The following is an 18,357-nucleotide window of genomic DNA, read 5'->3' as shown; positions in this document are numbered from 1 at the left end:
TGGCCGATTCTACAAAGATTTCAAGGCAGACATGTACATCTCTGAGGCCTAATTGATCTCGCATTGAGCAGTTCATGTCACACACATCGTCCCATTTTGATGCAGGGTCAAGCGGAATATCCTCCGAAAACTTACCGTATACCTTGGCTACAAGTAGCGCAGTCAGACCAGCCGTTGACAACTGGATGAGCCGGCTGCTGATTGCTTGAGCGTGCCGCAAATCAGCAGGTGCTAGGCGGATTGCTCGGTCTTCATCCAGCCAGCCCGACAAGTCTCCTAGGCATCTGTCCCCTACGAGATTGGCCTGTGGTGTTCCACCACAGTCTAATCAGTTTGGTTTTCGACCTTAATATGCAAGTTCGTATCCGTTCTAGGATATGCCGGGCTACAAGGACGTATGGTTCCAGGCTTGTGCTGAAAGCCTCGGCTGGTAAGACACAAATACGCATCAAGTACGCATTTCGAGGACAAATTGGATGCATCGGGATGACACCGGACAAGGGCCTCAATGGGTCAGTTTCGAAATACTCTGGGGGCAACATGCCTTGCTTATGCATCAGGCTTGATGAGTTTGCAGGGGCTGTTCCCTTGCCTCCACTCATAGCCCTAGCTGGTCGTGCCTACGGCCTGCTCTCACTGGTTAGCATGGTGGCTTGCACACCTCCAAGCTTTGTTTGCCACTGGTTTAACCAGTCGCTCGAAGATGCCTTCTAGGGTCATGATTCGAGAGACTCGTATAAAAATCAGCCTTTCGCCCTGGGATGCTCTTGAAGGCTCTATACTTTCCCACGCCGTACACCTTGTCGTGTCCCGGCCTTGAAATCTGGGTCTCTTGGACTCACCTTCCGGCGTAACCTGCTCTTGATATGCGTTGTGTCCTCGAGACTCAAGCGGCTATACTCTTTTCGTATCACTCTGTGTAGGTATCGCTCTGTCAATCCTCTCTAGGAGTTATGATGTGGAAAGGAATTTTCTTTGCATAATAATTCTATGGGTGATTAACTCCGTTACATAGGGCTCTTTGTACTTAGCACGCTCAACTCCATGATGGGTGACTCGAAGAAAGCATCCATTCTTAGCGGCTTTGAGAATGCCTTTTCTCAGATAGAGAGCACCGTCACTGCTTTATTGCGGCCGCTGCCTACTGGAAAGGGTAATGTGACCTATATCAAGGAACGGACTGAAACAGGCATAATTCAGGACCTCAACCATGTGGATTTCAAGGACATCCACACGCTTGTCGATGTCATCAAGAACGCGACGACGGGAGAGCCGGTGGACGACAAGCAGTATATAATGGAGAGAGTAGTTCAGGTCAGTGTCGCCTCGCATTAAAGCATGGCCATGCACACAAACACTTACTGGTTCACAGCTAGCTTCTGGGTTGCCTTCAAGTTCTCGGAGCACTGCAGAACTAACCAAATCGTTCTTGAACATGTTGTGGAATGACTTGGAACATCCACCGATTTCGTAAGAAACAAGTCGTTTCCACCAGCTTTAAAAGATCTAACAACCACACAGCTTTCTTGGACTTGACTCCATGTATCGTAAAGCCGACGGCTCAGGAAATGTGATTGCTCCCATTGTCAGCACATGCCCTAACTTGCTGCTGACCTCATTGCAGAACCATTTCTGGCCTCATTTAGGCGCTGCTGGTGGCCCCTACGCCAGATCAGTAAGGCCCAAAACGGTGCAGTCTCCGTCTCTTCCTGATCCAGAGACGCTGTTCGACAGCCTGCTCCGCCGGAAGCAGTATAAGGAGCATCCGAATAAGATATCAAGCGTCCTGTTCTACCTCGCTTCCATAATCATCCATGGTAAGTAAGACCATTTGTTGAATCAGTGAAAAAATTGGCTGCTGACCACGTAAAGACTTATTCCAAACGGACCCCGACGACGACAATATATCGCGTACATCGTCCTACCTAGAGCTCTCCCCGCTATATGGCAATAACCAGGACGATCAGAACCTTGTCCGCACCTTCACGGACGGAAAACTGAAGCCTGATTGCTTCTCTACCAAGCGCGTGCTAGGCTTTCCTCCGGGGGTTGGCGTTCTTCTAATAATGTTCAACCGCTTTCATAATTATATTGTCGAACAGCTAGCGTCCATAAATGAACGCGGTCGATTCACTAAACCTGATAGGTCCAACAATGCAGCTTATGCTAAGTACGACAACAACCTTTTCCAGACCGGGCGCCTGGTGACTTGCGGATTATATGCAAATATCATCTTGAAGGATTATGTTCGAACTATTCTGAATATCAACCGAACGGAGAGCACATGGAGCCTAGACCCACGCATAGAGATGCGGGACGGTTTGTTAGGTGAGGCAGCAGCAGTGGCGACTGGCAATCAAGTGTCAGCTGAGTTCAATGTGGTTTACCGGTGGCATGCATGCATCTCAAAGCGTGACGAAAAATGGACCGAGGATTTTCACCGCGAGATTATCCCGGAATTGGATCCAAGCACCCTATCCCTGAGGGAGTTTATTGCCGGCTTGGGACGGTGGCAAGCATCGCTTCCTGAAGAACCGCTGGAGCGCCCCTTTGCTGGACTACGCCGCGGGTCAGATGGAACATACGACGATGATAACCTGGTCGAGCTTTTCGAGCAAAGCGTTGACGACTGCGCTGGGTCTTTCGGTGCTTCTCACGTCCCTGCGGTCTTCAAGAGTATTGAAGCTCTTGGTATAATGCAGGCTCGTGCGTGGAATTTGGGGACTCTCAACGAGTTCCGGGAGTATTTCCACCTGGCTCCTCATAAGACTTTTGAAGATATTAGCTCCAATCCATACATTGCGGACCAGCTCAGGCGGTTCTATGGTCACCCTGATCGAGTGGAGATATATCCGGGTGTCATCGTGGAAGATACCAAAGATCCCATAATCCCCGGAAGTGGCCTTTGTACAAATTACACTATTTCTAGGGCTATTCTCGCTGATGCAGTTGCATTGGTCCGTGGCGATCGCTTTTACACTGTCGACTATACTCCAAAGCATCTCACTAACTGGGCATTCAATGAGATACAGCCCAGCAATTCTGTCAATCAAGGTCAAATCCTATACAAGTTGGTTCTGCGTGCATTCCCGAATCACTTTTCTGGTGATTCTATCTACGCTCATTTCCCGTTGGTTATCCCATCAGAGAACAAAAAGATTCTGAAGAATCTCGGAGTGGATGAGAAGTATAGCTGGACCCGCCCTGGCCGTAAATTGCACCCTCCATTTATCAACTCTCATGCGGCGTGCATGGCCATCCTCAAGGATCAAGATACATTCAAAGTAACTTGGGGCAAGAAGATTGAGTTCCTGATGCGGCGCGACCATCACCCTTACGGCATGGACTTCATGCTGTCAGGCGACAGGCCCACCAATTCGGAGTCTCGAAAAATAATCGGTGCCGCTCTGTATCGCTCTGGATGGGAGGACGACGTGAAGAAGTTCTACAAGCAAATTACTCTAAAGCTTTTGCATAGGAATTCTTACAAACTAGCGGGCATCAACCAAGTCGACATCGTCCGAGATGTGGCCAATCTTGCACAGGTTCACTTTTGTTCCAGCGTTTTCTCCCTACCCTTAAAGACTAAATCGAATCCAAGTGGTGTATTTACAGAGACCGAACTCTACAGGATAATGGCTGTTGTTTTCACCGCAATCTTTTACGATAACGACCCTGCAAAGTCGCTTGAGCTGAATCAAGCTGCTCGTGGTCTGGCACAGCAGTTGGGCCAGTTAACAGTGGCAAACGTCGAGAAAATCGGGAGAACTGGCTTCATCGCAAGCCTGGTTAATCGGCTACATCGACACGATGTGCTCAGCGAGTATGGCATCCACATAATCCAACATCTGCTGAACAATGGCCTTCGGGCGGATGAAATTGTATGGACCTATATCCTTCCAACTGCTGGTGGAATGGTAGCAAATCAGGCACAGCTCTTCTCGCAGTGTCTTGACTATTATCTTTCGGAGGAAGGCTCTGCTCATCTTCCTGAGATCAATCGACTGGCTAATGAGGATACGCGAGAAGCTGATGATCGCCTCATGCGATAGTAAGTTTGCATGCGTCCACGTTTGGTCTTGCACGTACTGACAGTCCTAGTTTCATGGAGGGTGCACGGCTACGGTCATCAGCCGCTCTTCCTCGAGTGGCTGTACAGCCAATGAACCTTGACGATAATGACGAAAATGTTAATATCAGCGCAGGTCAAGCCGTCGTATGCAATTTAGTCAGTGAACCTGCCGCACCGAAACTTATCCAGTAATGCTAAAAAATCTTAGGTTTCTGCTAGCATGGATCCTTGCGCATTTCCGGATCCAGATCAGGTCCAACTTGACCGTGATATAGACCTTTATGTTCATTTCGGAGCAGGAGCGCACAAGTGCTTGGGTATGGGACTCTGCGTGGCAGGGTTAACTACGATGCTCAAGGTAGTAGGGCGCTTGAACAATCTCCGCCGGGTACCTGGAGGCCAAGGCAATCTGAAAAAGCTCTTTGGGCCTGGCGGGATTCCGACGTACATGACAGAAGATCAAAGTGGCTTCTCTCCGTTCCCCACCACCATGAAGATTCAGTGGGATGGGGAGCTACCCAGGCTGGAGGCGGACCAGGAAGATGGGGATGGGTTCATAATGCGATCAAGAAGTAACTGAGACGACCATACTATGTTGCACACTGTGATGAATATAGTCTTGTGAGCATTTATGCTGTTTTCACTGCAAGGGTCATCGAGCTTGATGAGCAAAGATATATAGTCACGTTACACGTAGTATAGCACAAAGATGAGGCTGATAGAGTTTACTCTTGCGGTTTACCGAAGGACTTTAGAATGGACTGTGTCAACTGGAGAGTTATTCGAATCTCTTCTATATAATGGACCACGGCTTTATATAGCCAGGAGAGCTTTCAAGTTTCCAATGTCTGAAGGAAACATCGTAAAAGGGGACGACTAGATGAGGGGTCCCAAACCTCGTATCTATAATCTCAATGATTGAGCATTATGGAAAATCAGTGCCATTTAAAATATCCATTTGACAGCAGTATGAGTAGGAGAGCAGGGTCACTTCAAGGTATAATGCGTCTTTCGATAATCCAGCGACGGGAATTTAGCAGCAACGATAAAGGAAGATCAGGCACCGTACCATGTGTTACCAGAATTACAGTGTCTGGGGGGGAGGATCTGGCAGAAAGACGTATATTATACGAGTATGTGGTACAGGCGGCAGGAGCTTCGGGTTCCCCCCATCGGCCATCAACATCATCATCATCATCATCATCCACCACTTCACGATCTTCTTCTTTCCTGCTGCTTCTTTTCATTCCACTCCATCCTCCCACTACCTTCATCGCTCCTTGATTCTTCTTATCTCTTCATCTTGCGCGACAACCACCTATTCCTTTCTAGACATTTTCAGCTTTGTTTGCTTGGGCACTACTCCGGGGATTAACGACCTGCACCGTTTCCCAGTTGTTCTGCCAGCGGCACTCGCTACTTACTAACCGACCCAGTCCGGTTCACCTTTATCACCTTGATCCTCAACTCACGCAGAGAAGGTTTGATCTTCTACGAAATCGTCTTCACCCCTGTATTCACTCACTTAGTTCACGGTACGCCTCAGCAGTGGGCCGAACCATTCTCTCACCTCTGCTCCATCTTCCTTTCCTCTTCTGTTGAGGAAAGTCTCCGAAAGAGGAAGAAAAAAAAACGTCATAAAAGATTCTCACTTCTTACCTCAACACAGCAATTTTACACGACCTTTTCCTCTTCATTCTCTCTAGGAGCCGCTCTCCTGGACTATTGAATTTCCCTAATGAGCGCCTGATTGCCAAAACCAAGCCATCATGGGGAGAATCAAGAAGGTCGCGGGACAGAAGCATGAGGCTACTCTTGTAAGTTGTCCCACCTCTACGATATCCTGCAATCTTTAAAGTCGAGAGTCGAACTGAGATCTCTTTTCGCTTTGCATAGTCTCCCTACCTTGCGGAATTTGTAGCTCGTGCGACGTCCATTCCCATCCCAGAGATTCCATCGCACCTCCGCACATTTTCTCGCATCTGGCCGTTCCCCAGAGGTGACCTGTATCACTGGATCAATGTCTTGAATCGCTTCGACGAAATTCTGGCCTCAGTTATTGACAGATACGGTCTCAGCAATGGCCCTCAGACCACGCCCTTCAGCCGACAGTTCCTCGTTCATTGTTATACAAGCGAAGACTCTAACCTAGGCTCGGAGGACGTCGAGACTAAGCTCAATGCCCTGGAATATGGCTCGGAGGGAGACAGGGAACTTTTGGAAGCCGTTCTCGACTTCTCTAGACTTCTCTTGGAGAAATGTGGCAATCGCAGCTTGTACAATAGCAGTGAACGTTTGGGAGAGTTACTCAACACCACGTCACTGACTCTCCTACAATCCACACTTCGTTTATCCCTCTCTCTTGCGCAGAGATATCACTCCCGTCATCGCGGTGGATCCCACATTCAGCAGAGCCTTTTGGCGACCCACTACAATATCGATCTTGAGAAACTGCAAAAGATTGCAGCACCTTTTTCCCGTCCTAATCTTGCTGGTCGACCTGTATCCTCGCCATCAGCTGTCAAAGACAAAGACAAATTGCCTCAGACTAAATATAATGCAAATGACCTAACGTCCCTCACTCGTGAAGGAGATGGATGGGAAGACTGGAGCAATGTACATCTACTCTACTATCCACCAGGAACCGCTGAACAGGCGAAGGTCGCGCCGGAAAGCGGCCCAAGTAGCTTTCAAGCGCATGCTCCTTCTACGCCCACGCCGTTGCGTCGGAGCCATCCCAGCGCCACTCCTCGGACTGGCCGCATCCCATCAACGGAGGAATCGCCTGCCTCAGCCGTTAATACCCCCGGAGGGAAGTTGGAAGAAGCTTTGCCGGGCGGAAAAACGTTGGATATTCCAGGATCGACACTTTCCGCTTCATCTACTGAGCAAATCATTCTGCTTCATTCTGAAGACATTCCAGACGACTCAAAGTACGAATTACTTAATCGAATCCGCACAGCGAAAGCGATAGCCACGTCTCGGTCAACCCGAGAGCAAATCCTCGCTATAAGAATCCTCGCAATCACGAATTTGGCTTATATTTATCCAGAGCCACTTTTCCAACAGAAGATCCTTCAATTTGATTTGGAGCACCCAAAGCGTCTACAACTTGCCTATCAACTAGGTGAGCTAGTTCACCTTGGTGCTAGTGGTGACCTGCCCGTCTCTCGCACAATTCAAACATTGGCTATCCAGGCCCTTGATGCGCTAGCTAAACACAAAGCACGGGCGATTGACGTTTGCGCTGCGCTGAGTGTCAACGTGAATCACGGTGTTCTGATGTTCTTGACTCGAAAGGCTGTCAATGAACTGAGCGTGGAAGACGACGAAAATGATGAAAACAGTCAAGACGAATGGCGGGATGCTCTTCTCGCTCTATTGCGTACCCTCCCTGGGTCAAGCAGTAGGACTCCAGAGACTCTCGTGGCTGCTGGTTTGATTCCTATGTTTGTGGATGTTCTCAATCTCCGTACTAATAAGGCCCGTCGTGTTTATTCCCGTGTGATGGAGTTTCTTGATAGCTTTGTCCTTGCAGTCCGTGATGCTTTTGGAATTCTGACGAACGCCAAAGGATTTGACGCGCTTTCGGACTTGATTGATTATGAGACAAAGTCGTCATTCGAAAACGTGTCACGTGGTGCGGGCATCCCAGATCGCTATAAGACTATATCGATCGATTATCAGATCCCTTACTTCCAGCAGCAGACTCTCCGCTGGTTGTTCCGGTTCGTTAATCATATTATGCAGCACAACGGCGGTGGCTTTGATCGAGTCCTCCGAAACCTGATCGATTCACCGCAATTGCTAACCTCTCTGCGCCTTGTTATTGAGAATGCCCTCATCTTTGGCTCTCATGTTTGGAGCAATGCCGTCAATATCCTCAGCAGCTTCATCCACAACGAACCAACTAGCTATGCGGTGATTGCAGAAGCTGGTCTGAGCAAGAGCTTCTTAGAGGCTATCACTCTGCTGAAACTGGAAGCCTCAGAGACGCAGCCAGTTGAGAGCGGACACGCGGATCCATCGTCAGCTCAAACTGTGGCAGGACCATCCAGCGCAACCACAACATCGTTGGGTGCCAACAAACAAAAGCCCCGAGACTACACCATCGCAAGATCAAAAGACGCTCAATTAGCGCCTGGCATCATGGCCGCCACGGAAGCTCTCTCATGCATTCCTTCAGCATTTGGAGCAATCTGCTTGAATGGCTCCGGGCTAGAGCTTTTCCAGTCATCTCGAGCCCTGGAAAGCTTTTTTGAGATCTTCGAAAATCCTGCGCATGTGAGATGTCTTATTAAGGATGATACGAATCTGGTTCGTAACCTTGGTAGCACTTTCGATGAGCTAGTTCGTCATCACCCAGCTCTAAAGTCGTCAATCATGACTGCTGTCATGGTTATGATTGCGCGTGTCGGTTTTCTGTGCAGAACCAAGGCCTGGTCATATGGTATGGGAGCGAAACTGTGGAAAGAAGACTCAGAGGGAAAGCCCATAATTTCAGGGGAACCATCGCAGCTATCAAGAGCTATCGGTCTCGATGTTTCTAAGCAGGATGCTGTTGATGACGGTCAAGCCCATGGAGTTCCTGTCATCAACACTAAGGCATCTCTCCCTAACGGAGGGAAACTGAGCATTGGGAACGTGAGCGAGCTTCTTCCGATTCCGGGCGTTGACATTGAAGCCAAGGACGAGGACAAGGATGGCTTGACTGCCACAGAATATCTGTACCCTGTATTGCGATTCCTGGGTGCCTTTTTCGAGAACCAGTCGAACTGCACACACTTCATTGAGTCTGGAGGCGTCGAATTCATTCTGGATCTTGCCACCCTGCAAAGCCTTCCTTTTAATTTCCACAATACTGATGCGAACCAGGAACTGACAGTTCTAGTTCATATGCTTGTTGAGACCAAGCCTCATCTGGTGGTACCCTCGCTCGTCTCTCGTACCGAACGAACTGTTGATAGGCTGGCCGATTTCTGGACTTTGTCCCAGGAGCAGGGATTCTTCACGCCTTTGGTCAAACTAGAAAAGGATGGCCCTCACGAAGCATCTAGCTCGCTCGAGAGGTCTACCAAAACTTCCAAGGACAATGGAACTTTCTTTGCGAAACATTTGGTATCTGCCCTCATTCTTGTTGACCTTCTTCGTGAGGCATTTTCTTTGCCTCTATATCAAACTCGCCCAAGTCAACAAACCTCCGTGTTTGCTCAAGTCAATCTGGCCGATCGATATAGCAGTCTCGTGAAAAAGTTAGGTAGCTTGCATGCCGCCTGTGTTTGGGAGGAGATCCTCCTCGAAGAGAACATTCCAGACACTTGGGACCAGGCGACAAAAGTTCAGCCACCTGCATTGGACAGACCTGCCGATAGCTCGGGACTATTGTCGGAGGGGGTCTCGAACTTACTCATCCCCGGTCACCGTCAAGACGGCCCAACTGGTAGTAATTCTCCTAACCCGCAAACCCCGGGAGGGCAGCCGGCCGGCGATAACCCTGCCAAACTCACCGAAGGAGGCGTGGCCTTTAAGAATGTGCAAGCGCTTCGATATTTATTAAGCTCTTTGCCTTCCTCAATCACAGGGTTCTCTCACAATTTGGGCCTTGGTTTGATCGGGAAGAGGAGGCTCGATCCTTACCCAAAGCAAAATGCGACTATGGTGGCCGATGTTATCGCAGGCGCTGTCTTGGAACAATTGCAGTTCAAGCCGGCTAACTCTAGCACAAACCCCAAGCTGAGGTTTGCATACCTCATTGTTATACTGTCATCGTTCTCCCATTTGCTATTCGAAGGTGAGTTTTGTCTCCTGCCCCTCTTCGCTCAATCATCAAAAATAACTTGTTTATATAGCTGCCCCTGACCGCCATCACTCCCACTACCTCACACTTGTCTTGCTTGCGTTCAAGCGCAATAATGGGCTGAAGGTTCTCAAAGACGTCTGTGATTATTTTATGCACGAGGTCAAAACATTGACACCGCCTGAATCTGTACCTGAATCGGAGACCGATGTGTCTGCGAGGTTAACATCCGCATACGGCGGCATCAAGATCATTCTCAGCTTCTTTGCTGAGTTGGCTTCTGGAAAAAGCATCGTGGACTCCAGTCAAACTCAAGCAATGACCAGTCTCGACCGCGAGCGCGGGCGCCCCGATTACTTCAACCCAGGACAGTTCTTGGTGGATCTTCGTATGGAAATACTGCCAATAGCACGCGAAATGTGGAACTCCGACTTTGCGACTCAATCCACAAGTTCTGTGGTCAAGTGCCTCGTTGATATCTTGCGATCATCTCTTGATGGTGAAAACGAGAATGGAGCTGCCCAGAAAGATGGTGATACGATAGCATTGATTGAAGTGCCGAAGAAAGGATATCCAATCAACAAGGACCGTATTGATGGTCTGCAAGAGAAAGGGTTTGACAGTCAACTAGCTGAGGAAGCCCTCTACCGCTGCAATAACGCCCATCCTGCCGCCGAAGAATACTGCAGAGCCAGAGGGTATCTGCGGGCTCCCGAACCAACGCCACCGGAACCCAGTGATATCGAATCGGCTCGCCCTACATCTGGTGAGGGCCTGGATGACTCGGCCATGGGGGATCAAATACCTTTTGACTCCCGGTCATTACTTGATACATCTTCTATATCTATGTTCTTTGCCCAGTCACAAGAAAGGGCCGCAGATGATGGTAATCATGACCAGGGCTCAGGTATGCCTGAAGATATCACGAGAGTTTTAACTCACATCCTAAACCCAGGATCCACAGACGATGACCGTGACGAGAGCTCAGCTAGCAATCAGCCGGAATCCAGCAATGTTCGCGCCAGTAGCTCGGTTGGCCAGTCTGAGAAGCGTTCTGATGCACGACCGACAAAGAAACGTGTCTTAATTACGCAGCAGGATCTGGATACGGAGCGAGAGAAGATCAGGTCGAACCTGATTGAAAGATGCTTGGATGTATTGAACGAGCACTATGATGTCTCCTTCGAGTTGTCCGATCTGATTACCTCCGCTATCAAGAAGCACCCTGCCCGGGAAAGCTTCAGAAGGGAAGTTGGAGAACTCCTCGTTCAATCGTTGAACTCATTACAAATGGAGAACTTCCAGACAGCTGGTAAGAAGGTCGCAGCATATGCTCATCTTCTGGCTTTGGTGGTACAGGACAAGGAAATGTACACCTCTACCTTGGACGAGTTGAAAGACTGTTTCACAACATTCCTCCAATTTCTCTCTCTACCAGCGGAGAAAACCCCAGATGAATCTTTTCCGTGGGTCGGACATGTCTTGCTTGTTCTGGAAAAGCTGCTCTCTGATGATGCGCAACCCCCTCAAATCCGATGGACTCTACCTGACAATGCCGAGCCCAGCCCGGGTGATGAAGAACCAGCTCGCTTAGAGGAGCCTCTCATTTCCAGCGACGAGAAAATGCAGCTCTTCGAGGCCCTCGTCGAGATTCTTCCCAGGATCGGCAAAGATGATACCCTGGCACTCTCAGTTTGTCGTGTCCTAGTTGTCCTTACTAGAAATCGCAGCATCGCCGTCCGTCTAGGTGAGAAGCGGAATCTGCAGCGCTTGTTTGTCATGGTCAAGCAGCTCTCAAGCCAAACGAACGAAAAACTTCAAGGGGCCTTCATGCTCATCTTGAGGCATATAATCGAGGACGACGACACAGTTCGGCAGATTATGCGAAGCGAAATCGTTGCCAGTTTTGAGTCAAAGTCCTCGCGTCAGATTGATACTACAGGCTATGTTAGGCAGATGTATCACCTCGTGCTCAGGTCTCCAGAGATATTTGTCGAAGTGTCAAACGAGAAGCTCAAACTACCACGCTATGATAGCCGACAACGCCCTCAAGTTCTTGTGCTGAAGGCGTCTGAGAAGAAGACTGGAAGCAACGGGAAATCTGCTCGGGAGGCAGAGAAAGTAGAGGGTCTGAACGAGAAGAACTCTGACGGTCTTCCGACTGATAAGGAGAAGGGGAAGATTACAGACTTGAAACCCCCTGTTGTTGAGAATCCAGACGGAGTAATTCACTATCTGCTCTCTGAACTTCTCTCTTACAAGGATGTCGACGATAAGGAACCACTAGCGGAGTCCACGGAAATTCCCGCGCCTGAGCAATCAGAGACACAAACTGATGTGGAGATGTCGACCGATGACCCTACTCCTTCTGTGACAAGCACCGAACTACAGGGCTCACGAAACACCAAGAAATCGGAGAAGCCGGCTTTCCAAGCAGATGACCACCCCATCTACATCTATCGCTGCTTCTTACTCCAATGCTTGACGGAACTTCTCTCATCATACAATCAAACTAAGGTTGAATTCATCAATTTCTCACGCAAGGCAGACCCATTGGCAACGACACCCTCCAAACCACGTTCAGGTATCCTAAACTATCTTCTTAACGTTCTCGTCCCGGTCGGCACCATGGAACATGACGAGTCTGTCGCTTTCAAGAAGCGCAGTAACACATCTGCTTGGACAATGCGAGTTTTGGTCGCACTATGCTCCAAGACTGGAGAGTTTGGAGGACACGGAAAGCGGCGTAACGACCAGATCAACGAGGACGATGAGCCTGAGCTCGCTTTTGTGCGAAGATTCGTCTTGGAACACGCACTAAGAGCATACAAAGATGCTAATGCTTCCAGCGAGGCCTTGGATATCAAGTATTCTCGACTCATGTCCCTTGCTGATTTGTTCGACAAGATGTTGAGCGGCTATGCTTTTGTCTCAGGAGACTCTGCTTTCCCATCGTCCACCAAGCAACTTGCTAAAACCATGTTCGAGAAACACTTCATTTCGGCTCTTACAGCATCAGTTGCAGAGATCGACCTGAATTTCCCATCATCAAAACGAGTGATTAAGTACATTCTTCGCCCTCTAAACAAGCTTACGCAGACTGCTGTACTTCTGAGCGAGACATCGGACATTTCCACCATCGGCGGTTCTTCGGAGGAAGATGAGATCTCTTCCGCAACTTCCGTCTCCGATATGGATGATGAGCGTGAAGAAACCCCTGATCTGTTCCGCCACTCAACTCTGGGTATGCTGGAGCCTCGCCATGAGGAAGAGACCAGCTCGGAAGAATCTGAAGAAGAGGATGATGAAATGTACGATGATGAATATGGGGAGGAAATGGATTACGAAGAAGACATGCAAGAGGATGACGGTGAGGTGATCAGCGATGATGAGGACGAGATCGACGGCGTTGGACCTATCGAAGGTCTTCCAGGCGATTCTGGAATGGACATCGAAGTTGTTATTGATGATGAGGATGACGACGACGATGAATCTGAAGATGATGAGGATGATGATCATTCCGACATGGACGACGATGAAATCCTCGCTGGGGAGATCACTGGCGACCGCGACAACGAGAGTCTCGATGAAGGCGACGAGGATGAATGGGAGAGCGAAGACATGTCCGAGGGTGATGATGAAGTAGATATCATGAACCAGCTCGAGGACGAACTAGCTGATATTAGACACTCGGATCACCGCCAAGATGGACAGCGCCTTGATGACATATTCCGAGCCTTGAATGAGGTTGCTGGCGGCGTCGAAGACCTTCAGGCAGACAGCCTGGGAGATCTTCATGATGACATTGTCGACGACGATCTGAACGAAGATGATGGTTCGTGCTGACCCTTGACTAGTTTTATAAGTACAGCGCTAATCCTGTGTGATTTTTAGAAGACGAAGAGATCGATGAGCTGGAAGAAGAGCTTGATGAAGCCGATGACGATCAAGGGTCTTATCACGGCTTCGACGATGAGGAAGACCTCATTGATCCCTGGGGGTGGGACGGTGATGAGCCTCCATTGCCTCGTGGTCATCATCATCACCACCACCACCGTTTCCGTGCTCACAATCCAGCCTGGGCTGTTGCTGGCATGATGCCCGGTCGTCATGGAAGCATTGTTCCAATCCAACCTTATCGGCTCCAGCGAACCCAAGTACCGGCACGTGGAAACGACGATGGGACAAATCCTCTTTTAGTTCGGACTGATCGCGGCCCAGAAGCAGTTGGACAACGTCGTGGAGCAACGAATGAGGCATTCACAGACTGGGTGCATGGAATGGAGCCAATATCGACAGGGCGTCTGCTTCCTGTGGACAGCCCGGTTAGCTTCATGCATGCTATCATGCAGGCCATTGGTCAAGGCGGGCCGGGATTCGGTGTCATCCATCGCCCTGATGGCATCCATGTCCATGTTGACAGAAATGCTGTCCTCCCGAATCGTCTTCAGGATATCTTTGGGCTAGGCAGACCTCAGGCTGCCCCAGCAAGAAGTCGCGATGACCCATCCCAGGCGGTCAGTTTCGCTTTAGCACCAACCAAGAATCGCTGGCAAGAGGAAGCTCGCATTTTGTTCAGCAGCACCTATGTCGAGAAGACCCAGCGCGTTGTGAACTCTCTATTGAAGGTTCTTGTGCCGCCAGCCATCGAAGAACAGAAGCAGAGGGATAAAGATAAGGAAGAGGAAAATAAGCGTAAAGAAGCAGAGCGTCTCGAGGCTGACCGCAAGGCCAAGGAAGAAGAGGAAAACGAGCGGAAGCGAAAGGAGGAGGAAGAAAGTGCCCGTCAACAACAGGAGAGGGAACAACAGGAAGCCGAAAGCCAGGCGGCAGGCGCCGGTTCGGAGCCAATGGACGATGTGCAGCAAACTGGACCGATTGTTGAAGCTAGCAGCAGCAGCAGCAGCAGCGTCGTGCAGCCACCAGAACCTGAAGCAGGCCCTGTTGCACCTACCCCTCGTGTGCATACCACCATCAGAGGTCGCCAGCTTGATATAACTGATATGGAAATTGACCCAGAATATCTGGATGCCCTACCTGATGATTTGCGGGAAGAAGTGATCATGCAGCAACTTGCGGAGCAACGCTCTCAGGCTGCCGCAGCTGGCGAAGAGCCAAGCGAAATAAACCCTGAATTCCTCGAGGCACTACCCGCTGAGATCCGTGATGAGCTCCTCCAACAAGAAGCCGCTGATCGTCGACGTCGTGAACGGGACAATGCTCGCAGACAGAGTGGCCCCGCTGTCCCTGTTCCTGCTCTTGCCGAGGAAATGGACACAGCCAGTTTTCTCGCTACGCTCGATCCGTCCTTGCGCCAAGTTGTGCTTGCTGACCAGCCCGAAGAGATACTTGCAACCCTCGGCCCTGAATTCGTGACGGAAGCCCGTGCTCTTTCTGGGGGAAGACTTGCCCAATATGGAGATATCCCACGCGTAGATCATCGCCAGAGGCCAGAACAAACCAGCGATCAGGAACCCAAAAAACAGCAGCGTCGTCAAATCGTGCAAATGCTCGACAAAGCCGGCGTTGCTACCTTGCTTCGCTTGATGTTTATGCCCCTACAAGGCAATGCCCGTCACCAGCTAAACGACATCCTTCATAACGTTTGTGAAAATCGCCAAAATCGGATCGAAGTCATTAGCCTTCTTCTTTCTGTCCTTCAAGATGGGAGCACCGATGTCTCAGCTATCGAACGCAGTTTCGCTCAACTCTCTCTCCGTGCGAAGAATCCTGCCGTTCAGAAAACCCCGCAGTCCGTCAAGCGAACACTCAGCTTCCAAGGATCTTCAAATGTTAGCAACGAGGTTACCCCAATTATGGTGGTGCAACAATGCCTGGGGACACTCTCATTTTTGTCTCAATATAATCCCCACATTGCCTGGTTCTTCTTGACAGAGCACGACCCAGCTTCAGCCCTAAAGTTGAAGGCGCTCCGCAAAGGCAAGGGCAAGGAGAACAAAGCCACAAAATACGCACTCAACGCTCTGCTTTCATTACTGGACCGGAAGTTGATACTGGAGAGCCCCAATTGCATGGAGCAATTATCGAGTTTGTTGGCAAGCATTACGCAGCCTCTCACTTTGCTCCTTCGCCGCGAAAAAGAGAAACAGGCTGAGGAAGAAAAGGGCAAACAGCCCGAGCGTGCCGAGGGGGAGCCATCAGCAGAGGGTCAACAGCCAACTCAGATTCCTGAAACGGTAGAAGCTGCGGAGTCTGTGCCAGACACAAACATGGCCGACGCCCCTGCTTCTACCGAAGGTGAGGGCTTACAGGCTTCTGCTATCTTAGTGCAGCCTGAAGAGTCAACTTCAACAAATGCTAAGGTAGAACCTGCCAAAGTGGAAGCTACAAAGGGCGAAGACGAGAAGCATAAGAGAAGGACCATTGAGCCACCAGTTATCCCGGATTACAACCTGAAGCTGGTAGTTCATGTTCTTGCGGCTCGCGAGTGCAACGGAAAAATCTTCAGAGACGCGCTTTCCACCATCAATAATCTTTCTGCTGTCCCTGGAGCTCGAGACACTATTGGCAACGAGCTTGTAAGCCAGGCTCAGACTTTGAGCACCACTATTCTCCTCGACTTGGATGAATTGATTACCCATATCCATGAAGCTCAGACTGGGACAGATATGCAAGGCTTAGCACTCGCTAAGTTCTCCCCGGCCAGCTCTGATCAGGCCAAGCTGCTTCGTGTTCTGACTGCCCTCGACTATCTGTTCGACCCCAACCGCGCGGACAAGGCCAAAGGAAGCGAGTCCGACGGTATAGCCAAGGTTGATGTTCTTCAGACATTATATGAAAGCTCAACGTTTGGACCATTATGGACGAGACTCAGCGAATGCTTGACAATCATTCGCCAGAAGGAGAACATGATGAACGTGGCCACTATCCTCTTGCCCCTAGTCGAAGCCCTGATGGTCGTTTGCAAGAACACTACCTTGAAGGATACCTCCATCGCACGTAACAGCCGGGAACTATCCGTTACCAGCAGCACCGGCGATTCTGGCCTTACCATGGAGAGTTTGTTCTTCAAATTCACAGAGGAGCACCGCAAGATTTTAAACGAGCTCGTTCGGCAAAACCCACGTCTAATGAGCGGCACATTTTCTTTACTGGTCAAGAATCCCAAGGTACTAGAGTTTGACAACAAGCGCAACTATTTCACCCGCCGGCTTCATTCACGCGGCAATGAACCTCGCCACCCCCACCCCCCTCTTCAGCTGGCTGTAAGGAGGGATCAAGTTTTCTTGGACTCCTTCAAGTCTCTGTATTTCAAATCCGCTGATGAGCTGAAATATGGTAAGCTGAATGTGCGCTTCCATGGGGAAGAGGGTGTTGATGCAGGTGGTGTCACGAGAGAATGGTTCCAAGTTCTCGCTCGTGGCATGTTCAACCCAGATTACGCGCTTTTCATTCCTGTTGCTGCTGACAGGACCACTTTCCACCCCAACCGTCTCAGTGGTGTGAATCCTGAGCATCTGATGTTCTTCAAGTTCATCGGCCGGATTATTGGTAAAGCTCTTTACGAAGGACGTGTCCTTGACTGCCACTTTAGCCGTGCGGTTTATAAGTGTATCCTCAGCCGCAACGTATCCATCAAAGATATGGAAACTCTCGACCTGGACTACTACAAGTCTCTGCTTTGGATGCTCGAAAATGATATCACCGATATCATCACCGAGACCTTCGCCGTGGAGACGGATGACTTTGGCGAAAAGCAGACCATCGACCTGATTGATAATGGCCGAAATATCCCCGTGACACAGGAGAATAAGGAAGAGTACGTGCAGAAGGTGGTTGACTACCGTCTGGTTGTGTCTGTTCGAGAGCAACTCGACAACTTCCTCAAGGGTTTTCACGAGATTATTCCACCTGAGTTGATTTCTATCTTCAATGAGCAGGAGCTGGAGTTGCTGATTTCTGGACTCCCCGAGATCGAGGTTGATGATTGGAAAGCAAATACTGAATACCACAATTACTCGGCCTCTTCCCCTCAGATCCAATGGTTCTGGCGAGCTGTACGATCATTCGACAAGGAGGAACGCGCGAAGTTGCTGCAGTTCGTCACGGGTACCAGCAAGGTGCCTCTGAACGGCTTCAAGGAATTGGAGGGCATGAATGGTGTGAGCCGATTCAACATCCATCGCGACTACGGCAATAAAGACCGTTTGCCAAGCTCGCATACATGCTTCAACCGTGAGTTCTCGTCTTTCTAATGCTGAACTTGAATATCGGCTAACTGGGTAACAGAGCTTGATCTCCCGGAATATGACAGCTACGAGACCCTCCGGCAGCGATTGTACATCGCAATGACCACTGGTAGTGAATATTTTGGGTTCGCATAATCGGCGGCCGTTTGCTGTGCTGTTTCTGCAGTGGTTCTCCTTACTTGTTGTAATGCTCAAGCATTTCACGGCGTTCTACTCATTTTTCTCCCTTGTTCATCATGGTTTTCTTGAAAGTATGTATGTATTTCACACCGCTAATA

General features: G+C 49.7%; 1 protein-coding gene across 1 annotated transcript; it reads left to right on the top strand.

Moving 5' to 3' along the window:
* Positions 1-1,047: 1,047 nt before the first annotated feature.
* tom1 (E3 ubiquitin-protein ligase TOM1) lies at positions 1,048-18,214 on the top strand (the record flags this gene model as incomplete). The annotated part of the gene is made up of 14 exons (XM_073713516.1): positions 1,048-1,314; positions 1,373-1,470; positions 1,522-1,570; positions 1,625-1,817; positions 1,873-4,051; positions 4,102-4,228; positions 4,281-4,624; positions 6,070-9,863; positions 9,922-12,659; positions 12,969-13,704; positions 13,764-14,228; positions 14,889-17,168; positions 17,199-18,065; positions 18,120-18,214. The coding sequence occupies 14 exons, from the start codon at positions 1,048-1,050 to the stop codon at positions 18,212-18,214; spliced, it is 14,232 nt and encodes a 4,743-aa protein (XP_073576872.1).
* Between the last annotated feature and the right edge of the window lie 143 nt (positions 18,215-18,357).

Source organism: Aspergillus karnatakaensis (genome assembly GCF_047715665.1).
Source record: "Aspergillus karnatakaensis strain CBS 102800 unplaced genomic scaffold BJY04scaffold_2, whole genome shotgun sequence".
In the NCBI taxonomy this organism is placed as follows: Eukaryota; Fungi; Ascomycota; class Eurotiomycetes; order Eurotiales; family Aspergillaceae; genus Aspergillus; species Aspergillus karnatakaensis.
This window is presented reverse-complemented; position numbering and strand designations above follow the sequence as displayed.